Source organism: Bombina bombina, chromosome 3 (genome assembly GCF_027579735.1).
Source record: "Bombina bombina isolate aBomBom1 chromosome 3, aBomBom1.pri, whole genome shotgun sequence".
Taxonomy (NCBI): Eukaryota; Metazoa; Chordata; class Amphibia; order Anura; family Bombinatoridae; genus Bombina; species Bombina bombina.
Genome location: NC_069501.1, coordinates 1,144,066,451 through 1,144,093,059, shown reverse-complemented (window position 1 = coordinate 1,144,093,059; position 26,609 = coordinate 1,144,066,451). Strand labels below are relative to the sequence as shown.

The 26,609-nt window shown below is 38.6% G+C and overlaps 1 protein-coding gene across 2 annotated transcripts in view; it reads left to right on the top strand.

The window, feature by feature from the left end:
• The window catches only part of PARP4 (poly(ADP-ribose) polymerase family member 4), a 516,705-nt gene that overhangs the window by 131,321 nt on the left and 358,775 nt on the right, over positions 1 to 26,609 (top strand). For both annotated transcript variants that reach the window (XM_053708536.1, XM_053708535.1), the window contains exons 13-19: positions 6,235 to 6,418; positions 8,958 to 9,117; positions 10,267 to 10,391; positions 10,951 to 11,082; positions 19,644 to 19,730; positions 20,191 to 20,355; positions 20,751 to 20,797. In XM_053708536.1, the coding sequence (XP_053564511.1) occupies positions 6,235 to 6,418; positions 8,958 to 9,117; positions 10,267 to 10,391; positions 10,951 to 11,082; positions 19,644 to 19,730; positions 20,191 to 20,355; positions 20,751 to 20,797 (900 nt within the window). The remainder of the gene's footprint in view (positions 1 to 6,234; positions 6,419 to 8,957; positions 9,118 to 10,266; positions 10,392 to 10,950; positions 11,083 to 19,643; positions 19,731 to 20,190; positions 20,356 to 20,750; positions 20,798 to 26,609) is intronic.

The window sequence follows — 26,609 nt, the reverse complement described above, 5'->3', positions numbered from 1 at the left end:
TTTATTTATTTTTTATGACACGATGAGTCCACTGATCATCTTAATTACTAATGGGATATTCACCTCCTGGTCAGCAGGAGGCTGCAAAGAGCACCACATCAAAGCTGTTAAATAGCTCCTCCCTTCCCTCCCACTCCAGTCATTCTCTTTGCCTATGTTAGTGATAGGAAGTGGTAATGTGAGGTGTTAGATTAGATTCTTCAATCAAGAGTTTATTATTTTTAAAGTAGTACAAGATTGTGCTGCTTTGTCCTGGGGTGTGGCCATAGTCCATATCAGTCTCTTCAGTAGAGCATTGGTGGCTTTAGAGTAATGGGAACTTGTGGGACATAATTCTGACTGCGCCTCCCATATTTAATACTGCCCTAATTCCTATAGTCTGAGGGATATGACTCAGTCTTTGATTTCTCTGCAGGTCGATGTGAGGAAGAGGACCTCTCAAACCTGTGAACTGCCTTGCTGTCAGGCAGTAAGATGAGGTAAATGCTACTTTTATTTTTCTGGGAGCAGGACAACTCAGAAGAAAGTGAGCACATTTGAATTACCTTGCACATATTATAAAGAGCTCAAGACAGATGGGGCACTTAATTAATTATTATAAACTCTCTTAGGCTGGAGAGGACTGTAGACAGATTTATTCACAGGCACTGGGGCTGGTTATAGCGCTTTAATAATGGATAATGGATAATAATGGGAGAAGGTTTTACTTTGGGCTACACCCACGATAGGTGGATCTGTCTATTCTGCGCGCCACTTCTATGCGCCTCAGTCTGGGGGACATATTGAATAGGATTAGTCTATGCCTGTCTAGGAGCGCATGTTCCGCACTTGACATGCGTTCCTAGGACCATGACAAATTTTCTTCTGGCAGTATACCGGATCGTCTGCTGCGTAGAGGGAAGTTATTCATCTCTTGGCCAGTGAGGTAGGCGCCTCAGCAGTGTCGCTGAGGTGTTGAGGTGTAACTGTCATTTCATTTTGGTGTTTATTGCTAGTTTACACAGAACGCAGTAAAATAGTTTGAATTTAAAGAAACAGTAACGTTTTTTGAGATTCAATTTTTTTATTAATTTTTATGGTTTTTATTTGAAAATGTACCCGTTACGGTTTGAATTTAAAGAAACAGTAACATTTTTTGAGATTACATTTTTTTATTAATTTTTAAGGTTTTTATTTTAAAATTTACCAAGTGTGAACCAGTATGGATCAATGGACTTTGCAAAATGTTCCTTGCTTTTTGTGTTTTAATGCCGTTGTGGAACCACCAATACCTTTCTGTCCCTCAGGTATTGAAAGGACTTCAAGTTCTAATTAAAAAAAAAAAAAAAATTCTGAGCCAACTTCTTCTAAAGTGGATGTTGTCCAGGAATCTAATGATGAAGTACAATATATGCCGCAACTTTCTCATTAAGCGCTTCAAGTTTTACCGCCCTCACAAGCAGTGCCTTGCACCTCCTCTGTAGTTCCCGCTGGAGTTACCTTAAGGGACATCGCATCTCTCATGTCTTCTACAATTTCTGATGCACTATCTGCTTTCCCTATGTTGCAGGGAAAGTGTAAGAGGAAGATAAGACATTCAGTAAGCGAGGTTTCTGATGCAATCGTTGCAGTTCGGAGACCTCCTCTAAGAAGCCTGAGGAGGGAGGATACTGTGGTAGCATCTGAAGGGGAAATTTCAGACTCTAAAAGTGTAATTCCTCTCGCTGATACTGAGGTTGTATCTTTTAGATTTAAGCTAGAGCACCTCTGTCTATTACTTTAGGAGGTTTTAGCTACTTTAGACAACAGTGACTCCACGGTGGTGGTAAAATATCCAGTAAGCTGAACAAATATTTCGAGCTTCCTTCCTCAACAGACGTGTTTCCGGTCCCTGACCGAGCTTCTGAGATCATTGCTAAGGAATGGGAGAGACAAGTATTCCTTTTTCTCCATCTCCTATTTTTAAAAAGATGTTTCCCATAGCCGACACTATCAAGGAGGCTTGGCAAACAGTGCCCAAGGTGGAAGGGGCTATTTCCACTCTAGCTAAGAGAACTACTATTCCCATAGAGGATAGTTGTGCCTTCAAAGATCCTATGGACAAGAAGTTAGAGGGGCTACTCAAAAAGATGTATGTACACCAGGGTCTGCAATGGCAGCCAGCTATGTGCATTGCTCCTGTCACTAGTGCAGCGGCATATTGGTTCGACGCACTGTCTGATGCTATCAGAACTGAGACCTCTTTGGATGAGATCCAGGATAGGATAAAAGCTCTTAAATTAGCTAATTCCTTTATTACAGACGCTTCCCTTCAAGTAAATTGGAGTTCAAAAGTTTTCCTCCCAGAGCCAGGTTTCTGCTTTCAAGATTATCTGCAGACCAGACAAAAAGAGAGGCGTTCTTACACTGTGTAGAAGACCTCTCAGGCCTGGGAGTGATTGTTCCCGTTCCAATTCAGGAACAGGGTCAGGGGTTTTACTCCAATCTATTCGTGGTTCCAAAAAAGAGGGAACCTTCAGACCCATTTTAGACCTCAAGAGTCTAAACAAATTTCTCAGAGTACCGCCCTTCAAGATGGAAACTATTTGTTCCATTCTTCCTTTGATACAAGAGGGTCAATTTATGACAACAGTGGACTTAAAGGATGCGTACTTGCATGTTCCCATTCACAAGAATCATCACAAGTTCCTAAGGTTCGCCTTTCTGGACAAGCACTTTCAGTTTGTGGCTCTTCCTTTTGGTCTTGCCACTGCTCCCAGAATTTTCACAAAAGTTCTGGGATCACTGTTAGCAGTGCTTTGTTCACGGGGCATTGCAGTGGCGCCCTATCTGGATGACATACTAGTCCAGGCACCATCCTTCCATCAAACAGAATCTCACACGAACATGGTGCTATCTTTCCTACGTTCTCACAGGTGGAAGGTAAATTTACAATGGTGTTCTCTTATCCCAAGTACAAGGGTAACTTTCTTGGGAACCATAATAGATTCTCTATTAATGAAGATCTTTCTGACAGAAGTCAGGAAATCAAAGATTATCGATACTTGCCAAGTCCTTCAGTCCACTCCTCGTCCATCAGTGGCTCAGTGCATGGAAGTAGTCGGGCTAATGGTGGCGGCAATGGACATCATCCCATTTGCTCGGTTCCACCTCAGACCCTCTGCAGTTAAGCATGCTCAGGCAGTGGAACGGAGATTATACGGATTTGTCTCCTTGAATACTACTGGAGCTGGAGACAAGGGATTCTCTTCAATGCTCTTCTGGTCTGGCACCAGTTAGCCTCGGTCCGGTTTATCAGGTTCCAGTCGGACAAAATAACTTCAGTGGCTTACATCAATCATCAGGGAGGAACGAGGAGTTCCTTAGCGATGACCGAGGTAACCAAAATAATCCAGTGGGCAGAAGCCCACTCTTGCTGTCTGTCGGCGATCCATATCCCAGGGGTGGACAAATGGGAGACGGATTTCTTGAACTGGCAGACCTTTCATCCGGGGGAGTGGGAACTCCATCCGGAAGTGTTCGCCAACCTGATTCTCAAGTGGAGTCAGCCGGAATTGGAGACAGAATGCCAAGCTCCCGAGATACGGGTCAAGGTCCAGGGACCCCCAGGCGGAGCTGATAGATGCTCTGGCGGCTTCTTGGACCTTCAGTCTAGCATACCTATTTCCTCCATTTGCTCTTCTTCCTCTGGTAATTGCTTGAATCAAACAAGAGAGGGCATCGGTGATCCTCATAGCACCGGCCTGGCCTCACAGGATTTGGTATGCAGATCTGGTGGAGATGGCATCTCTGCCACCTTGGAGACTTCCATTGAGGAAGGACCTTATAATTCATGGTCCCTTTTCTTCACCCAAATCTAGTTTTTCTGAAGCTGACTCCTTGGAGATTAAACGCTTAATTTTATCCAAGAGGGGGTTTTCTGACTCGATCATAGAGACCATGATTCAGGCTCGTAAACCTGTAATTAGAAAAATTTACCATAAGATTTGGTGTAAATATCTCTATTGGTGCGAATCTAAGGGCTACTCAGGGAGTAGAGTTAGGAATCCTAGAATTTTGTCTTTTCTCCAAGAGGGTTTGGAGAAGGGATCATCGACAAGTTCCCTAAAAGGTCAAATCTCGGCCTTATCTTCTGGCGGATATCCCAGATGTACAATCATTTTGTCAGACCTTAGTCAGGATCAGGCCTGTATTCAAACCAGTTTCTCCTCCAGGGAGTCTTAATTTAGTTCTCAAAGTTCTTCAAGGGGCTCCGTTTGAGTCCATGCATTCTTTAGATATAAAGGTGTTATCTTGAAAAGTTTTATTTCTTGTTGCTATTTCTTCCGCTCGGAGAGTGTCAGAGCTCTCGGCATTGCAGTATGAGTCTCCTTATCTTATTTTCCATTCAGATAAGGTAGTTTTACGTACTAAATTAGGATTCCTTCCTAAGGTTGTTTCTAATTGGAACATTAATCAGGAGATTGTTGTTCTTTCCTTGTGTCCTAATCCTTCTTCTCAGAAGGAACGACTTCTGCACAATTTGGACGTGGTCTGTGCTTTAAAGTTTTACCTTCAGGCGACTAAGGACTTTCGTCAGTCGTCTTCCTTGTTTGTGATTTTCTCAGGAAGACATAAGGGACAGAAAGTTACGGCAACTTCTTTCTTTTTGGCTGAAGAGTATCATATGTTTTGCATATGAGACTGCTGGACAGCAGCCTCCTGAGAGAGCTACGGCTCATTCTACGAGAGCTGTTGCTTCCTCAGGGGCATTCAAACATGAAGCTTCTGTGGAACAGATTTGCAAGGCTGCAACTTGGTCCTCTCTTCACACTTTTTCAAAATTCTACAAATTTGACACTTTTACCTCGTCTGAGGCCGCTTTTGGGAGAAAGGTTCTTCAAGCAGTGGTGCCTTCCGTTTAGGTTCCCTGTCTTGTCCCTCCTGTATCATCTGTGTACTCTAGCTTGGGTATTGAATCTCATTAGTAATTAAGATGATCCATGGACTCATCGTGTCATAAAAAAGAAAAGAAAATGTATGCTTACCTGATAAATTTATTTATTTTTTGACACAATGAGTCCACAGCCCACCCTGTTCTTGTAAGACAGGTTGTTGGTTATTATAAGCTTCAGACACCTCTGCACCTTGGTTTTTCCTTTCTTTCCTTAACTTCGGTCGAATGACTGGAGTGGGAGGGAAGGGAGGAGCTATTTAACAGCTTTGCTGTGGTGCTCTTTGCCGCCTCCTGCTGACCAGGAGGTGAATATCCCATTAGTAATTAAGACGATCCGTGGACTCATCGTGTCAAAAAAGAAATACATTTATCAGGTAAACATACATTTTCTTTTTGGGGGGTTGGTTGGGTGGGTGGGGGTTACTGTTAGGGGGTAATTGTTTGTTTGTTTTTTAAGTAAAATAGCTATTTAACTTAGGGCAATGCCCTCCAAAAGGCCCTTTTAAAGGTTGGTAGTTTATTATTAGATTAGGGGGTGTTTTTATTATTGGGGGGATATTTTTTTTTTTAGGGATATTAGTTTTAGGTTTAAATTTTTTATTTTGGATAGCTTTATTTTTTTCTGTAATTTAACTTGTTTTATTTTTAGTAACTTTAGCTTGGGGGTTTGTATTTTTTTTAAACATAGACTGCCCTCTGGGCAGGCTTATCGCCTAGTGTGTGTATGTATATATATATATATATTTTGTGCAAGTATTTCAAATGTCACAGATACACTAATAGCTTGCACTGTCACATTTTAGAGTAACAATATATGTGTGTGTGTTTTATATGAGAAATGAATATATAGGTCTAGATTACAAGTTGAGTGATATTTTGCGCAATATTTCTATCATAAATTGCTTTTGAGTGAAATTCATACATAATATTCTGTGCGCTCATATTACAAGTTTAAAGTAAAAAAAAATTCAGGTGCTAGATATCAAGCACTCCCAAAACAGCACACCAAAGGTTCATACATGCCAAGCTGATATTTACATTAACTCTAACAAGAAGTTGGTATTTAAAGTAAAAAAATGTTTATTGATGACAACGTTTAGAGTCAAACATGAACAAAAAAAATCACTTCATATAAAGACCCTTCACACCTCAAATTATATGCATGCAGCTAGACAGTGACTACACAGCTTTACCCAGAATTTGATACAAATAAACAAATGTTTATCACCTGTAATTCTAGACTACAAAAGAGCTATTTTATATAAATATATGTGTGTGTGTGTGTGTAATCTATATATCTTGATTTTCTTTTCTTACAGCACAAGTGTTAAGTATACAGAGCCCAGTGAAAACAACGGTGCACGACTCTTAGCTGTCTGTGATGTAGCTCTTGGAACTTCAAAAAAATTATACAAAAGAGACTTTTCTATAACTGAAGCACCCAATGGATATCATAGTGTGCATGGTGTTCGGCAAGTGGTAGGAGACATTTCAGACTTTAAGGTTAGTTATATGTTGCCAAGCTTTATACTCCACAGTGGGAAAAAACTCCATTACTAATAGACATTTTTGAAATGTATTTTATTACAGCTCACTGAGGTTTCACAAATCTTTACATATTTATTTTAGCAGTTGTACAATTGTAAAGGAAAATATTTTGAGTGATCATTTACGTACATCAAATTTTAAATATGATTTGGCTTTAAAGCAGTGGTTTCAAGTATAAACTGCAGAGCCATAAGCGGCCTTCAAGATAGTTTCATCTGGCCCTCCCTTGTTTGTCAGCTAAATCATTAATTGGTGCTCATAATTTTTTTTTAGGGTTCTAAGAGGTGTAACTAGTTGATGTTCTATTCAGGCGCTCACTAGATAACTATAAAGACATTCATGCATTGTCCAGTGTAGACTCCCACGAGAGAACACTTCGTCAGTGGCCCCCAGTTTCATTAACGGGACACTGAACCCAAATTTTTTCTTTCATGGTTCAGATAGAGCATGCAATTTTAAGAAACTTTCTATTTTACTCTTATTATCAATTTTTCTTCATTCTCTTGCTATCTTTATTTGAAAAAGCAGAAATGTAAGCTTACGAGCCGGCCCATATTTAGCTATCAATCAGCAATCACTATCTAGGGTGCTGAACCAAAAATGTTCCAGCTCGTAAGCTTACATTCCTGCTTTTTCAAATAAAGATACAAAGATAACATGGAGTTAGTAGGAATAGGAGTAAATTAGAAAGTTGCTTAAAATTGCATGTTTTATCTGAATCATTAACCCCTTGAGTGCTAACGACGGCTCTGAGCCATCGCAGAGTTTCCCACTCTGGTGCTAACGACGGCTCAGAGCCGTCGCTAGCACTCTCCTACCTTGGCGATCGGGCCTGCATAGTGACAGGCATCGCCGGGGCTTCACGTTATGCGCGATAGTCACGCGCAATGACGTGATGATGTCACAGCACAACTTTATTTATACTTAACAATGTTAAGTATAGGAGTAGGGGGCATGCTGCTTAGAAGCCTGTATCTCAGGCATCTAAGCAGCTACAGACCCCCAAGACCCACCGTTGGAAAGGCAATCGCCTAACCTTTCCAACAGTGTAAGTCTTGGGGATCTTAATATTTTTTTTAAAAAGTTAAAAAAAAATGTTTTACAAAAATGAAAAAAAACTTAAAAATGCTTAGCACCCAGGTGGGAAAGTGCTTAGTACTCAAAGGATTAAAGAAAAAATGTGGGTTCAGTATCCCTTTAAGCTTGATAGCCCTGCTTTAAAGGTTACCTTTCATTAAGTTGTTGCTGATATTTTCTTGTGTTGAATTATTTGTATACCAGTTAGCATTCCCTGTTACATTTGGTGATTACTGCAGGTTTGGATGAAGTTCAAGGTTATGCTTGGGCTAAATGGCTTCTTCTCCATAGAGAATGTTTTAGACCCAAGGTTCTCCTTTTCAATTTATTTAAGTAATAAGAGACACTTAAAAATATAATCCAGTTTTGCTTTAGCAGTCTTTATTCACTGCAACAGAAACAGCTGTGCCCAAGGGTTTCTGTAGATTGCTGACATAAAAGCTCAGATAGGAAAGCTTACTTGAGATTATTTTAAAAACTTAAAGTATATGTATCAATGATGCTTTCCATTTATAAGAAACCGTTCTGGAAGTAGTTTGGTAATGGTACTGTATTGTTGCTAATCTAATTTCAAGAACTACTGAGGTTAGGACCTAAGAGATATGTGTGTTCCAACCTGGTAGCAAGTCCCCAGTCAAAAATACCAAAGATACTGGTAATCAATAAACAATAGTCGGTAAGTCTTAAAGGCTGATACAGCCAGCAGGGCGGAGTAAGTTAGTGGAAGTAGGTTTGCAGGTACTCAGCAGTAAAGGCCAGTAGGTAACATGGGATTTAGAGACCAGCAGTCCAGTGGTCACACAACACTATTCAGCAGGAACATGTATATAATGGTGTCACCAGGTTTCCAAGTTGTAGTGGCCAGCAGTAATAGTAATAGAAACATAGATTTTGATGTCAGATAACCTTGTTGATAAAGACAGACTCAACTGTCCTTTAGAACACTGGTAATAGTAATCAGCAGGATACAGTCAGCAATGGCCAATGGAAACACTAGTAGTAGTGGTCAACAAGAAAATGAGCAGCAGTGGTCAATAAGAACTAAGGCACATGTAGCCAGTAGGATACACAGACAATAGAGTCCATCAGAAATACAGACAATAGTGGGTAACAGGATACATCATCCAAAGTGAGAAGCCAGCAGACATACAAACAGAAATGGTCAAAAGGAATAGAGGCATAAGGGACAAACAAGAACACAAGCAGCACTGGACAATGGGTTGCGTAGGCAATGGGGAAAGAGGGGATGAAAGGCTAACTGCATGAAAAAGAAAAAAAAAGTAAATGTGAGTGAAGGGATGTATGTAAATGTTTTTATCTTTTGTAGTATTTCCAGTCATCTAAATACATGATTAACTTTTTAAATGGCCAAATACTCTGATCTCCAGACTAATTCCATGTTGTGAATTTTTCACAGGATGATGAATTTGTAGTATACAATAAAAATCAAGTTAAATTGAAATATGTCGTCCAGTTTTGTACCAATGAGGATCAAGTGAACTTTGAACCTCAAGGTTATGCTATTGAGGATGAGCAAATAGAGGAGGATGTTGGAAAAGACTTACTGCAAGCAGATGGTGAGAAAGTTACTTTTGATTTAATTTATTAACTACCTACGGTAGGTATAGAGAGAGTTTATAAACCAAGTTGAGAATGAGATAAATTATTCTGCTTCAGCCAGTTGTGAGTAATTGCCAAGCTTATGCTCAACTTCATTTATTTTGGAGGGGGGTAAATGTAAAATATAGAATTCAATACTGAATCTGAAATCTTTTCTGGCATTTTGGGATTGAGTTAGCTCAGGCACTGGCAAACAAGTCTGATGATGGCTTGGTATCGTGATATGATTATAGTAAGAACGGAATACAATGACAAACAGTCAAAGACCCAATATAACATAAAACATATACAATGACAGATATTAAATTCCTTTATTGATCGGGAAGAGACAAACAAAAAGTCATTTACAATCCCATATATGTGTCATAGTTAATAATGGCGGAAAGACGTTTTAGTTATAGTATTTTCCTGACACACAATGAGTATCCAAATGGAAAACAAAAGGTTCCCTGAATGGATAATCTTTATTTAATCTTCCTTATATGTGTTTAGTTTATGTCTATAGCATATAAGTATAAAATTGGATAGTAACAAAAACCCTGTGTGTGAGATGTAAAGGCTGTCAAGAAACGTATTCACCAGATGCAATGGGTAAAAAGCACATGTACAAAGCACCCTTTGACTTAAAAACTGCATCCACTCTTCTAGGTACACTTGTGCAAAGTCAGAGATTTTGTAGCCATATAGTCAGGTACAAAGTTAAAATTATACCAAATAGGTGCTAAATATGTATATTGAAACAAAATCATTAACTGAAATAGAAAGATCTGTGTAGCAGGAATACAACTGAGTGAGGAACAGACAAATTCTGATAACAAGGTGAGATTGCTGAAGACCGTTTAATGTAAAACGTTGTACACCATGGCAAGCACAGAAAGACAAGACACAATGTACTGTGAGGACCGTAGATGCAGTGGTTGGTCAAGGAAACTTTACAAAAAAAATTCACACTGAAACTTTTGCACAGTAGTACATAATATAATACATAATATACACATATTATGTAGTCATTGTTTTATAAACACATGCATTCAGTCTTTCTGAAAAACTCCATAGCATATTACATATAAGGAAGTAATTCAATAAAAAAAATGTTTCCATAACAGAGCCTATGTCAGAAAATCTTCCCCCAGAAAAAATAATAAAGGGGGGTCTTCAAGGTGTCCACGGCAAACAGATTCCCTTGGAGGGGATTCATGTGAAAGCGCGAGTAATGGATTTTATATCTCAGGTATGGTTTTCAAAATGGCATGATATTTAAAGGGACAGTCTACACCAGAATTGTTATTGTTTTAAAAGATAGATAATTCCTTTATTACCCATTCCTCAGTTTTGCATCAACACAGTTATATTAATATACTTTTAACCTCTGTGATTATCTTGTATCTAAGCCTCTGCAAACTGCCCCTTTATTTCAGTTCTTTTGACATACTTGCAGTTTAGCCAATCAGTGCCTGCTCCCAGATAACTTCACGTGCATGAGCACAGTGTTATCTATATGAAAAACGTGAACTAACACCCTCTAGTGGTGAAAAACTGTTAAAATGCATTCCGAAAAGAGGTGGCCTTCAAGGTCTAAGAAATTAGCATATGAACCTCCTAGGTTAAGCTTTCAACTAAGAATACCAAGAGAACAAAGCAAAATTGGTGATAAAAGTATTCGAAAATTGTTTAAAATGACATGCCCTATCTGAATCATGAAAGTTTATTTTGGACTAGACTGTCCCTTTAAGTCACTTTTATTTTGCATATATGGTAATAATCTGTAATATTTTCATCTCCTTTTTTAGGTTGTGGTTTTTCAAACCTATAAAAATAATAGCATATTCCCTATTGAGGCCAAATATGTTTTTCCTTTGGATAGCACAGCAGCTGTATGTGGCTTTGAAGCATTTATCAATGGAAAACACATTGTAGGAGAGGTAAGACCATGCATTTTTATTTATTTTTTAAAGTTAAAAGGACATTAAACACTAAGGGCTAGATTACAAATGGAGCGCTAAATTATCACGTGCTAGCATACGGGCAAATTTTTCCGTTTGCTAGCGCGCGATAATTAGCAATTAGCGCACTGAAAATTAACCAAAGATCCAGTCTCTGGTTAATTTTCTAAAAGTGCCCCAAATGCCCTCAAAATAGAGGGCATTATAGTTTGTTTTTTTAAATTTTTATTGAGGTTTATAGTAAACAGGTAAAATCAATACAGCAATCATTTTAGAGTTGTCATACAATAAAATGTAGGAATATCTCAACATTGTTCTGAAGACGAGTGAGAGTAACATAGTTGTCACCAAATACACCATGCTGCTCTAAAAAGAAAATACACAAATAGTACAAAACAAAAAGTTATGTTAAAAAGAATGAATGTCTCGAGGTGTAATAGTCTGTACGAAAAGGGAAATAAGCACATCATATATCATCTCAGTTTTTGATTATTTATACCTCAACTATGGGTCAAGAAACTAACTAATATACTAGAGAATAGAGGTTTTTATCAATATTATATACTGTATTTACTATCATATAAAGATTTAATCAGATGTATCAACTATGGGTCAAGTGACTAACTGGTGAACAAGAAATAGCAAAGGTTCTTGTAATAACTCTGTATTATATTATAAGCAAAGTAATGGAGATAGCTAACAGTATCCCTCTATACCCTTGCTAAAAATTACAAGAAGAATATAGTAACGTGTGTTATCATCATGGTGTCACATAACTATCAACATGACTCTTTGAAAATAGTGAAATAAGCAATAAAAGAAGACGTTGAGGTTAACAAGCAACAGATAATGAACATTTGATACAAAAATATATCCAGGCAGCCTGTATTAGGGTATCTGAAAGATCTGGGACTCCTGGTACATGAGCTAGGACTAACCAAAATGAATAAGATCGCTCTCCACTTAAATGCTATAGATTACCTCTGGAGTTTGATATTTGCATAGGAGTTATATAGGAGAATGTGAAGTAAATTATAGGATTTTCAATAGCGGGAGATGTTGTGCATTTCCTTGGGAGTATGCAGTGATACAGTTTCTATAGTGACAACTAACTACAAATTTTTACACCACAGTTGTTATGATAAATATAATCAGCAGAGAGAGAATAGTTATGGTTGGTATAAAGAGAACTCACTGTATGGGGCTAGACATTACCCTCTACAAAGATCTAGATGGGTCTTCTTGCATTAGAGACCGCTATTGATTTGGGACAGTGAATGAAACGTCCGTCTTAAACGGATATTATAACCCCTTAGAAGTAGTTCTAGTTCTAGTTAAGCAATAAGAATTCAAATTGTAATATATGTTGAAGATAAGATATAACTGAAGGAAAGAGTATAGCTCTTAAAGGGACAGTCTACAATATAATTTGTATTGTTTTAAAAGATAGATAATCCCTTTATTACGACTTCCCCAGTTTTGCATAACCAACCAATGGTTACATTAATATACTTTTTACCTCTATGATTACCTTGTATCTAAGCATCTTCTGACAGCCCCCTGATCACATGACTTATTATTTATTAACTATTGACTTGCATTTTAGTAAACTAGTGCTGTGTTGTGCTGACTCTTAAATAACTCCACGGGCTTGAACACAATGTTATCTATATGCTTTTTTTATTGTTTTATAATGAAAGTTGCAACAGTGCTATCTACTATACAGTAAGAACTAGCACTATGATCAAAGATCAAACTATAAAGCTATCCCAGAATATATACCATACATAAAAAGGTAATAATAACAAAATAGCTAACAATTGTTTGTGGCTATCACAAAAAAAGAGATCAGTAGTAATACAGAACCTATAAGAAAAGCAGGATTTGCTTAAAACTTCAAACCATGTGTCACCATGACAAAAGGATCCTGCTTTTCGCAACCATAATGAATCCTCATACATATACACTTCTAAGAAAAGAGCTTTGTAACAACAAGCTCATCGATAGCATGTAAATGTTTAGCTTTCATCCGGATAGGAAGTTTCACACCAAATCCTCAAAAACAAAAATGTTCCAATGGAAAAGTCACATAGGTAACCCAGCAGTCACCTACAGCAATAGGAAGCCACCTAACTGCCAGAGTCACTAAAAATGTACTAGCCCACTCCGATCCTCCTTTCCGTGTGTAGCATCCATGAGAGCTGAAACTCCCCAACTGCTGTCTCATATCCCACATTCCTCTGCCACGGTGGTACGTCTTCTGTAAAAGCAATGGAAGTATACATACTCTGATGGCATATTGACAGGGTCCCTGGAGCAACATTACTGAGCACATGAGAGTCGCCGCTCTCCCATGCGCACCTTCTGCCCTCTTGCCTGCCATATCTGATAACTTAATAGACCGTAACTAACACTTCTGCGAGGACAGGACAGGTAAGTCAGCCAGGGACACTTTCTCCTTTGGCTCTCTCCACAAATCTTTGACTGGTGCAGCCATAAGCGGTAATTTTAAATGCAGCAAGGTAGGTGGTAGAGTTATACACGTGGGACATTTGTCAGATGTAGCTGCAGTCTTTTCCACTTGCACCATGTTCTGCACTCCGGTTCTCTTCAGAATATTTCCCGGTGGAATTGAAACAATGAGTTTGTCCATCCTCCCACAAAACTCTTCTTCAAAGTTCTCTATGAGAGCCTGGAGTGTAAGGTAGATGCCCTCCATATCCAAATCAGTATTGCAATAGGTTGCTTTTTGTGGAAATATCTGAGTGAAATGTGCAGTGCACCCTCAGCGTTGCGACACATCAGAGACCCGGAGGAGCTCTGCTAGGGGGTTGGTGTAAAAAGGCCGCAGCCTTAAAGTAGCTCCAGGCTATTAGTGCTGTTATTCTGCATCAAACAAACTTAATATGTCCTAATTTAATCTTTGATAGTTTCAAGATCATATGCATATATATTAAATATGTTTAAATATATATAATATATATATTTATGTATAAACATTTGCTGCCGTTGCTGCGCTACTTACCCACTTCGCTGCGTGAAGTTCTGATGCTGTTTCTCGTGAGCTTTTGTAAGCGCAATGCGAATGCAAGCTCACTTTTGCATTGCTGTTAACTTGTAATACCAGCGCACATTATCGTGCACTGGTATTACACAGTGGAGCGCAAATATAGCTTTCATGAAAGTGATATTTAGTGCTCCACTTGTAATCTGGCCCTAAATAATTTTATGTTAGGTTATCTTTGTGGTTATTAATGTTAATGGATTTTTAATTTAATACTAACTAAATATAATTCTTTGGTAAAACCAATAAACTATTACAACTAAGTTAAGTGAAATAAACACTATAAAGGGTCTCTATTCTTTCCAAATAATTTATGAGGAACCTATATATATATATGTTGTAATAAGAGGTATATTAACAGCTATATATACACATATATTTTACAACAAAACAGTCTGAATAATAATACAGGGCAATTCTACCTATCACAGACCCAATTTGTGCAACACTGCTAACTAAATAAAATAATCACTGTCACCTAGATTATGAGGTTTGCGGTAACAGGGGTGCGGTGTAACGCACAGTTTTCCCTCACCGCTCACCTAAAGTAATGCTGGTATTGCGGGTCTTTTTAAACCCGGCGTTAGCCGCAAAAAGGTGAGCGTAGAGCAGAATTTAGCTCCACATCTCACCTCAATACCAGCGCTGCTTACGGTAGCGGTAAGCTGGCTAAACGTGCTCGTGCACGATTTCCCCATAGGAATTAATGGGGCTGATTCGGCTGAAAAAAACCTAACACCTGCAAAAAAGCAGCGTTCAGCTTTTAACGCAGCCCCATTGATTCCTATGGGAAAATACTTTTTATGTCTACACCTAACACCCTAACATGAACCCCGAGTCTAAACACCCCTAATCTTACACTTATTAACACCTAATCTGCTCCCCCCGACATCGCCGCCACCTGCATTTTATTATTAACCCCTAATCTGCCGCTCCGGACACCGCGGCCACCTACATTATACTTATTAACCCCTAACGTCGCCGCCACTATAATAAAGTTATTAACCCCTAAATCTAAGCCTAACCCTAACACCCCCCTAACTTAAATAAAATTTAAATACATCTAAATAAAATGACTACAATTAAATAAATTATTCCTATTTAAAACTAAATACTTACCTATAAAATAAACCCTAAAATAGCTACAATATAACTAATAGTTACATTGTAGCCATCTTAGGATTTATTTTTATTTTACAGGCAAGTTTGTATTTATTTTAACTAGGTACAATAGTTATTAAATAGTTATTAACTATTTAATAACTTCCTAGTTAAAATAATTACAAATGGGGGCGGTGCTAGCCGCCAAAGAGACAAGACGCATGATGTGATAGCTCACGATTTTATTACTGAATGTGGGGGAAGTTGTACTTTATTCCCTGTCGCAGAGCCTGCTGTTCAGATCGGAGGAAGTGTTGGATGTGCTTCACTGTTTGCGGTTAGAATTGCCTATTAAGGCCTAGCTGGAAGTTGCGGCAAACATGGAGGAATACCATTCTGGCCCACTTTAAATATTATGACAACAAGCTAATGAGCCGACTAGACAGGCTTATCCAACTCAGCGGCCCTCTGGGTCTGAGGCGGGGTGCCGTTAGCCTTACCGAAGAAGAGACTCTCATCACCAAGAGTGAACCTGCTGCCCCGGGGACTTCCGCCAGTCATTTCCTTACGGGAACCGCCGCACACCTAGAAGCTCCCCTAGCTCACAGCAGTGGCGATCATCTACCATATACTTCTGATCGGGGAGATGTGATCGTCCCTCCGGGGCAGAGGGAGATTCCTGCCTGTCAGCAAAAAGCAGCAGCCGTGGGAGGCATTGCAGATGAGGCTCCCAAAAAACTGAGCGATGGGCCCGTGAGTATGTGTGGTCAGAAACTCGCAACTTCAAGGCATTTTGTTCTGACAGGAGGTCCCTTGTCCCCCACTGTCCTGATGCTGTACCGATCATCTGTCCTTCTACACTAATCTGCATGCAGGTTCCCCAAGATCCCTGGAGCTACGGTGGGGCTATGTATCAGCAGAACTGTGCTTGCAGGAAAACTGGCGTGGGCTTAGCCTACTTGTCATCTTTGGGGCTTCACACAGATACTCTAGCGAAATAATATACCCTTGCATAACGCATACAGTGACTCTTTATTCTCTTTTCTCCTACTTTATGATGGCAATGTTGCCTGAGACTAATTTAGGGAGATCATTTGTGTAATTCAAGGACGAGAGAGCTATGTTCATATAGCATACACCTTAGTGACATTCTAAGCTGCCAATATGTCCTTTGAGTGGGGTCTCTGCTGCTTGGTCTCCATGTGTATCTGACTAATTAACTAAACTAGTTAATCCTGTTATGCGAACAGACAACCACTAAACCTAGCACCCTTAGAGCCCTTATTATGTATATTTTTGTAACTTTATTCCTACTTATAGCTTGTAAAAAATCTGCTCCCTTCATATAATGGCAGCCCTCTACTGATAATGTATGTTGTTGGGTAAGAGAGTGGGTGCATCAAAATATAACTTAGGCAACATGGTTTGTTCAAAGAACGGGACTCCATCACCAGCCTTGGACCTGCCCCCCCCACCCCCCCCCCTCTCCCCCATCCCCCCCCTCCCTCTCCAAATTTACCTGTAAAATAAACACTAACCTAAGTTACAATTACACCTAACACTACACTATAATTAAATTAATTACCTAAACTAACTACAATTAATTACAATTAAATTAAATAAACTAAAGTACGAAAAAACCCCCCACTAAATTACAGAAAATAATAAAATAATTACAATTTTTTTAAACTAATTACACCTAATCTAATCCCCCTAATAAAATAAAAAAGCCCCCCAAAATAATAAAAATCCCTACCCTATACTAAATTACAAATAGCCCTTAAAAGGGCCTTTTGTGGGGCATTGCCCCAAAGTAATCAGCTCTATTACCTGTAAAAAAAAAGACAATACCCCCCCAACATTACAACCCACCACCCACACACCCAACCCTACTCTAAAACCCACCCAATCCCCCCTTAATAAAACCTAACACTACCCCCTTGAAGATCATCCTAGCTTGAGACGTCTTCACCCAACCGGGCAGAAGTGGTCCTCCAGAGGGTCCGAAGTCTTCATCCTATCCGGGCAGAAGAGGTCCTCCAGACGGGCAGAAGACTTCATCCAGGCGGCATCTTCTATCTTCATCCATCTGGAGCGGAGCGGGTCCATCTTCAAGCCATCCGACGCAGAGCATCCTCTTCCTTCGATGACTAACACTAAATGACGGTACCTTTAAGTGACGTCATCCAAGATGGCGTCCCTTCAATTCCGATTGGCTGATAGAATTCTATCAGCCAATCGGAATTAAGGTAGAAATCAGCCAATAGAATGCGAGCTCAATCCTATTGGCTGATTGGATCAGCCAATAGGATTGAAGTTCAATCCTATTGGCTGATTGGATCAGCCAATAGGATTTTTTCTACCTTAATTCCGATTGGCTGATAGAATTCTATCAGCCAATCGGAATTGAAGGGATGCCATCTTGGATGACGTCACTTAAAGGTACCGTCATTTAGTGTTAGTCATCGAAAGGAAGAGGATGCTCCGCGTTGGATGGCTTGAAGATGGACCCGCTCCGCTCCGGATGGATGAAGATAGAAGATGCCGCCTGGATGAAATCTGTCCGTCTGGAGGACCACTTCTGCCCGGATAGGATGAAGACTTCGGACCCTCTGGAGGACCACTTCTGTCCGGTTAGGTGAATACATCTCAAGGTAGGGTGATCTTCAAGGGGGTAGTGTTAGGTTTTATTAAGGGGGGATTGGGTGGGTTTTAGAGTAGGGTTGGGTGTGTGGGTGGTGGGTTGTAATGTTGGGGGGGTATTGTTTTTTTTTACAGGTAATAGAGCTGATTTCTTTGGGGCAATGCCCCGCAAAAGGCCCTTTTAAAGGCTATTTTTAATTTAGTGTAGGGTAGGGATTTTTATTATTTTGGGGGCTTTTTTGTTTTATTAGGGGGATTAGATTAGGTGTAATTTGTTTAATTTTTTTTAAAATTATTTTATTATTTTCTGTAATTTAGTGTTTGTTTTTTTCGTACTTTAGTTTATTTAATTTAATTGTAGTTAGTTTAGGTAATTAATTTAATTATAGTGTAGTGTTAGGTGTAATTGTAACTTAGGTTAGTGTTTATTTTACATGTAGGTTTGTAATTATTTTAACTAGGAAGTTATTAAATAGTTAATAACTATTTAATAACTATTGTACCTAGTTAAAATAAATACAAACTTGCCTGTAAAATAAAAATAAATCCTAAGATGGCTACAATGTAACTATTAGTTATATTGTAGCTATTTTAGGGTTTATTTTATAGGTAAGTATTTAGTTTTAAATAGGAATAATTTATTTAATTGTAGTAATTTAATTTCGATTTATTTAAATTATATTTAAGTTAGGGGGGTGTTAGGGTTAGGGTTAGACTTAGATTTAGGGCTTAATAACTTTATTATAGTGGCGGCGACGTTGGGGGCGACAGATTAGGGGTTAATAAGTGTAGGTAGGTGTCGGCGATGTTAGGGACGGCAGATTAGGGGTTAATAAAATTTAACTGTTTGGAGGCGGGAGTGCGGCGGTTTAGGGGTTAATATATTTATTGAAGTGGCGGCGATATCCGGTCGGCAGATTAGGGGTTAAAAAATGTATTTAAGTGTTTGCGATGTGGGGGGCTCGGTTTAGGGGTTAATAGGTAGTTTATGGGTGTTAGTGTACTTTTTAGCACTTTAGTTAAGAGTCTTATGTTACGGCGTTAGCCCATAAAACTCTTAACTACTGACTTTTAAATGCGGTATTAGTCTTGACAGGAGAGGCTGTACCACTCACTTTTTCCAAGACTCGTAATACTGGCGTTTGGCAAATCCCATTAAAAAGATAGGATACGCAATTGACGTAAGTGGATTTGCGGTATGCTCGAGTCGCGGAAAAAAAGTGAGCAGTACACCTGTACCTGCCAGACTCGTAATACCAGCGGGCGTTAAAAAGCAGCGTTGGGAGCTCTCAACGCTGCTTTTTAAGGCTAACGCAAAACTCGTAATCTAGGCGATAGAATTTTATCCCTGGAGATAAGGTAGAATTTTGTCTTTGTTCGAAATCATCCATCTTCAACAGGAGGGGGGAAAGAGAAGATTAATAGAGAGACTAGTTTGGTTTCCCAATTTTATGCTCAATTCAAAGGGTTTGGTCCATCTTTCTATAGTCATAAGTGTGTCGCCATGTTGAAATCTAACTTCCACTGCATCCCAGTGCTAATATGTTTGCAGTTGCACATTTGCAGCATCTCTCCTTCAGATATCTATAGTGAAATGTAGGTTCCAAAATGGTGGCACCCATAATTAGAAGGATGTGCATGAAATCTATTTAGTGTTTAATGTCCCTTTTAACAATACTTGGTTTTTGTGTCACCTTGAGTGTCGCTTATGTTAGAAACTATTTTTTTGCAGGTGAAAGAAAAAGAGCAAGCACATGAGGAGTACAGAACCGCTATTAGTGAAGGCCACGGTGCTTATCTCATGGATCAAGATGCACCTGTAAGTTTGTTTCTATTAAAAGACATTGCTAGCAACACACCAAGTTGAAGTTGTCCTATAATGTGTATAATGTAAAGGATGTTATTCCTATTCATTTTACAAGGCAAATGACAGGAAAAACAATCAAAAATAATAAATTTACCTATTTTTTTGTTTTCTTAAACATTTTATTGGAGACTTCATTTTGAGTTGTAGATAGGGTTGCCACCTCAGCCATGTTTTCCTGGACACTTATGAGTTACACATGCTGCAGGGTGTGCTGGGAGGAATATGTATTGCGTTTCTGGACAGCACTATTCATATTCCTCCCTGCACACCCTGCAGCATGTGTAACTTATAAGTGTTCTGTATTTTAAGGGACAGGTGGCAACCCTAGTTGTAGCACTGTGGGATGTGTCTGGCTTGCTTTAAATTAAATATAATAGTAATATGAAACATATTAATGTCATCTGTCTTTTAGGATGTCTTCACTGTGAGTGTTGGAAACCTGCCTGCAAATGCCACTGTAATCATTAAAATTACCTACATCACAGAGTTGGAGTTCAATATAAATTCTGTCAAATTCTTCATCCCTGGAACTCTAGCATCTTGGCAACAAGATAAAGCCCTTAAAGAAAACACACAAGTATGTAAACCTAAGCAACTGCAATGTTTTTATCAGACTAAACTCTGTAACTTCATTTTCTGCTTAGTATATTATGTATATAAATATATTATGATCAAGGTTAGTATTTTTACATAGTAATTGTCTTTCCCTAATGAACAGAATTACAGCTTTAATATTTGGGAGCTTTAAGTTCAAGTTACCCACAACTGGTAAAAGAAACCTGATACTTTTACCTCGTTTTTTAAGCTACTTCAACTGGACTGGTCGTTACACTTTGAGCTAGTAACGCGCTATTTGGCGTCACAGTAGAACAGCAAAATCGCACTATGACGTGTGTTTGTGTTAAATATATGTCTCCAAAATGAGTAACTTCTTGTTTGATCTAAAACATTTCTTCATTTTGTTTCTTACAGGATTCTGTAGCAAAAGTATTTGTTGAAGAGGGGGCTACTTCAAAAGGGTAAATGTATTTACTTAAAGAGACACAGAACACAAAAGCAATGTAGTAAAAAAATAAACAACTAATAATCAAGTAGGTCTCTGTTATACGGTCAAGGAAGAATAAGTTCCTACTTTATTTTTTATGATTTCTGCAAAAATATTTTTGTTGTTCTGCTTAAAAAGTACATTTAGCTTAGTGAGCATAAAATGTTTGCAGTGTGATACTATTTAAAGGGTTAGAAAGGTTAAAATTTAAAAGTGCATGGGTGAAGCTGATATTAGTTAGAACATGCACAATACATCATGCAGAACAAGCGTTGGGTAAATTTCAAGCATCAATAGTTGGAGCAAATTATCATCAAGCGTCACTCCTTCCTAGTCCCCTTCACGCTATGGCAACCTTTACAATTATAATCAAAACTTACAGTTCACAGTTTGACCCAAAACCATAGCTCACTGATAAAAAACAATCTCCCTTTATCATGGTGTTAATACTGTGAATATTTCACTCCACATGGAGCAAGGCGTACAAACATCACGCAGTACAGTTATAGCACAGCAGTGCCAAGAGCATCTCAGGCTGGCCCAGCTCCAGCAAAACAGCTTATGCTTGTTCACCCCCCCCAGGTAACAATCACATGGGGCTTCTTCCAGGCTATTGAGATCTAAGTGCTATTACATTGTCTTATTATCATGCATTTGTTGGTTATGTTAATCTACTGTATTAACTGGTCCTTTAATTGTAACTACCCTGACAGTGCATACTGAATCATTAAACTTTTAAACTAAATAAGTCAGTCATATATAGTATAACCTGTCACCCTGATGTTATATTAAAAGAATCAATGCAGTAGCTGAATCAGTACCCCAAAAGATTCATAAAGGGAGAGTGCAACACTCATGTCAGAGGTGCATTACATACCCTTAAGAAAAATATCACATACACTTATTTTTAGTAATAATTATAATACATTAACGCAATATGATATTTTAAGGGGACTAACTCGCCTTAAAATTCCTAAAGTCAAATATAAGGAATGTTTTACTGCCGGGCTGCCCATGTACTTTGAGAGAGAATTTAATCACCCAAAAAACACGCAAACTCCAATTTTTCATCCACCAGGAAATAACGTAACCAAGCTATATATTCAGGTATATTCCTTCTTAAGGAGATATTTGTCCTGGTCTTCCCCTTTTACATTAATTATACCTTTATCTATACCTATAAACTTAAGGGATTCGGTACATGCACTATGACAGGCATGAACGTGCCTGGCAACACTAATTCTGGGGACTTCAGCCCCAATATCCTTGTTGTGTTCTCTAATCCGGTCCTTTTAATATTCTAGTTGTTTTGCCAACATAGGATTTGGGGCATGAACAGGACTGCAAGTAAACTACCCCTATCGATTAACAAGTATTACCATTTCTGATAGTATATTAATTTTCTGATACTGTTGAAAACCTCTTTGCTCTTTTCATAAATTTACAGTAAACACATTTTCTACATGGGAAAACTCCCTTGAATCTTATACCTACCTAGCCAATTCTTACTGTTGCCGGTTAAAACATAATTACTGTGGACCAACATATCCCATAGGTTAGGGGCCATCGTGCAACCATCTGAGGGCAGGGAACTACCACTTGTTCAACATTCTCATAAGCTAGCAAAAAATGCCAGGTCTTTCACAAGACATATTTCTTACGGCATCTCACTGACAATAAAACCTAGTAATGAGTCTAGGTTTATTTTCCACACTTTTTTCAATGTAAAGAGTTGGTTAGATACTAATTTCTTCGAATAACTTCTTGACAGAAACCTATTTTTTCATATCAAGTTGTTCATCAAATTTTCTTTTTGAGCAACAGTTCTTCCATAATCAGAGGAATTGACCAGTGGGAATACCTCTAATCAAATATTTTAGATTACTACTTGAAGCAGCTAGGAGACTATTAGTACCTGTGATCTTTCTATAAATTTACTGTAACCATTTTGTTACCTTCCTACTTAATCTTGATCAGCAGGAAAGAGATTATAATGGCATCAAAATCCATGAAAGAAAAATATTATAATCTGTAGCATTTAATTTGGCAACACATTCTTGCAAATTTTTAACAGGTTCATCTCATAGAACCAAAATATCATCCACATACCTGAGCCACAACTGGACATATTCCTGAAGTTCTCAGGTAGCTAAATGGAGACAGACATAAGTGGGGGCACAAGTGCCCCCCATCCCTGTCCCTCTAATTTGCTTGTATAACTTCCCATGAAAACAAAAACATTATTCTCAAATACAAACTTGAAAAGATCTACAACAAAATCTGTACGCTGTTGATAAGGACTACCGCTACTCTCAAGAAATCGAGGCTTTTATGTCATGGGGAAAGGAGGAATACAAGCCTTCAACGTCGATAGAGACCAAAATGGTCTGTTCCATCACACATATTCCATCTAACTTTCTTAATAGGTAAGTATCCAGAACAAAAAGTATTGTTCCTTTTGGCTATCTCTTCTGCTAGAAGAGTTTCTGAATTGTCTGCTCTCTCTTGTGATTCTCCTTTTCTGATTTTCCATCAGGATAAATCTGTTTTGCGGACTTCGTTTAAATTTCTTCCTAAAGTTGTGAATTCTAACAACATTAGTAGGGAAATTGTTGTTCCTTGTTTCCGAATCCTAAGAATTTGCTTGGAAAATCGTTACACTCTTTGGATGTGGTAAGGGCTTTGAAATACTATGTTGAGGCTTCTAAGGATTTCAGGAAGACTTCTAGTCTATTTGTTGTCTTTTCTGGTTCTAGGAAAGGTCAGAAAGCCTCTGCTATTTCTTTGGCATCTTGGTTAAAGCTTTTGATTCACAAGGCTTATTTGAAGGCGGGACAGTCTCCGCCTCAGAGAATTACAGCTCATTCTACTTGATCAGTTGCCACTTCTTGGGCTTTTAAGAATGAAGCTTCAGTTGATCAGATTTGCAAAGCAGCAACTTGGTCTTCTTTGCATACATTTACTAAATTTTACCATTTCGATGTATTTGCTTCCTCTGAAGCAGTCTTCCACATCTTGGTTATTTTATCCCATACGTCACTAGCTCATGGACTCTTGCCATTTACATGAAAGAAAACATAATTTATGTAAGAACTTACCTGATAAATTCATTTCTTTTATAATGGCAAGAGTCCATGAGGCCCACCCTGTTTTTGGTGGTTATATTTTTTTTTTGTATAAAAGCATTATATTATTTTCAAGTTCCTCTATTTTGTATGCTTTTTTACTCTTTTTTTAAACCTCACTACTTGGCTATATGTTAAACTGAAGTATATGTGTGGTGGAAGGTGTATTTATAGGCATTTTGAGGTTTGGGAAACTTTGCCCCCTCCTGGTAGGACTGTATATCCCATACGTCACTAGCTCATGGACTCTTGCCATTATGAAATAAATTAATTTATCAGGTAAGTTCTTACATAAATTATGTTTTTCTAGGGCACATTGACTCCTTTGTAAGATGGTATTCCTTTATTGGGATATCTATATTTCAACAGTTTATCCGTTTCCTCTAACGGCTCTGGCCGTATGTGAGATAGTGTTGTGGCGTTTCTGCAGAGTCAATCTGCTCTCAAGAAGGGATTAGATTAATTTTATTTCATTTTGGCAATAAAACACATTCTTAAGCACTGTATTACAGTTTAGGATAATCTTCCCGCCACAAAAGGGCCATATCGTTATACTTGATATTACAAGCAATGGCGGTTTATCTGAAGTATTTTCCTCATTGACGCCATTTTGCACAGCCTCATTTGAGCTGTTTTATGTAACGCTAGAAGTAGGCGTCTCGCATAGACTGTGAGAGAACTACGCTTGCAGTTAGAAGCGCTATTTGTTTTTATTTTTGCCCTAATGTACCATGATTGTTTAGCTGCCGGTGTCTGCATTGCACACCATTAGCTAGTTTTCTCTCAGCGGCTAGTCAAAATGACAGTACAGGAATGGCAGGACTGCAAGTGCAAAGGGTATGTCCCTTTGACGAATACTCTCTAACTAGCCCATAACGGTAAGCACTTCAGTTGCACTCCCGCCACGGGTAGTGCTTTGGGCAGCCTTTCTAATATTGCATACCCCCTAACTGTCCCGATTTTCCCGTGTTGCTAGCCATCTGTCCTGCATTGCTCCATGCATTAAAAAAAAAAATTCTATTGGGCCCATACTCAGAAGCAGCTGGCTTTTCTCTCCTAGGGTTATATACCTTTTAGATTCCCTGTGGAAAAGGAATAGTGTGTGGGTTAAGCAGGAGTAAGAAGGTTGTATACCCTCTGACCTCAGGTAATGGTGACCTCTAACCCCTGGTAGTGATAACGTCTCAACCCCTGGTGATAATACTAGAATGCCTTCAGCTTTATACGATGAGCAGTGCTAACACCAGGGTAACGAACAGTGGCAGCCTCAGACTGCCAGCTAATGTGCTTGCCAACCCCAAGACCCCATACAATGAATTACAGATACCCATATATGATGTAGTGTGTGTGTGTGTCTCTGTATCTATAAGTGTGTGTGTATCTGCATGTATAAGTGTATGCTATGTAGTGTGTGTGGGAATCTGCATGTATAAGTGTAAGCTATGTAGTGTGTGTGTGTGTGTATCTGTATGTATAAGTGCGTGTTTGTATCTGCATGTATAAGTGTATGCTATGTAGTGTGTGTGTCTGCATGTATACATGTAAGCTATGTAGTGTGTGTGTGTGTGTGTGTGTGTATCTGTATGTATAAGTGTGTATCTGCATGTATAAGTGTATGCTATGTAGTGTGTGTATATCTGCTTGTATAAATGTATACTATGTAGTGTGTGTTATCTGCTTGTATAAGTGTATACTATGTAGTGTGTGGGTATCTGCATGTGTAAGTGTATACTATGTAGTGTGTGTGTGTATCTGCACGTATAAGTGTAAGATATGTAGTGTGTGTGTATCTGCATGTATAAGTGTATGCTATGTAGTGTGTGTGTCTGTGTATCTGCACGTATAAGTGTATGCTATGTAGTGTGTGTATCTGCATGTGTAAGTGTATACTATGTAGTGTGTGTGTATCTGCACGTATAAGTGTAAGCTATGTAGTGTGTGTGTGTGTATCTGCATGTGTAAGTGTATGCTATGTAGTGTGTGTATCTGCATGTGTAAGTGTATGCTATGTAGTGTGTGTGTGTGTGTATCTGCATGTGTAAGTGTAGGCTATGTAGTGTGTGTGTGTGTATCTGCATGTATAAGTGTAGGCTATGTAGTGTGTGTGTGTGTATCTGCATGTATAAGTGTAGGCTATGTAGTGTGTGTGTGTGTATCTGCATGTATAAGTGTAGGCTATGTAGTGTGTGTGTGTGTGTGTGTATCTGCATGTATAAGTGTAGGCTATGTAGTGTGTGTGTGTGTGTGTATCTGCATGTATAAGTGTAAGCTATGTAGTGTGTGTGTGTATCTGCCTGTATAAGTGTATGCTATGTAGTGTGTGTGTATCTGCCTGTATAAGTGTATGCTATGTAGTGTGTGTGTATCTGCCTGTATAAGTGTATGCTATGTAGTGTGTGTGTATCTGCATGTGTAAGTATATGCTATGTAGTGTGTTACTGTGCATTTTTGCTGACTTTAAAGGCCAGAATCTAGAATATTAATGAGGAATGCAGAGAGCAGTTTTTAAAGAATCTATTATTAAATGTCCAATTAAGATAAAACTATTTAGCACTGTCTTTGAAAAGGCTAATTAAATACAGAGCTCACATAGCTATACCAGTGGTTTGAGCTTGTGTTTGATTTGCTGCCTTAAAGTTTTAGAAGATATGACTTTATTTA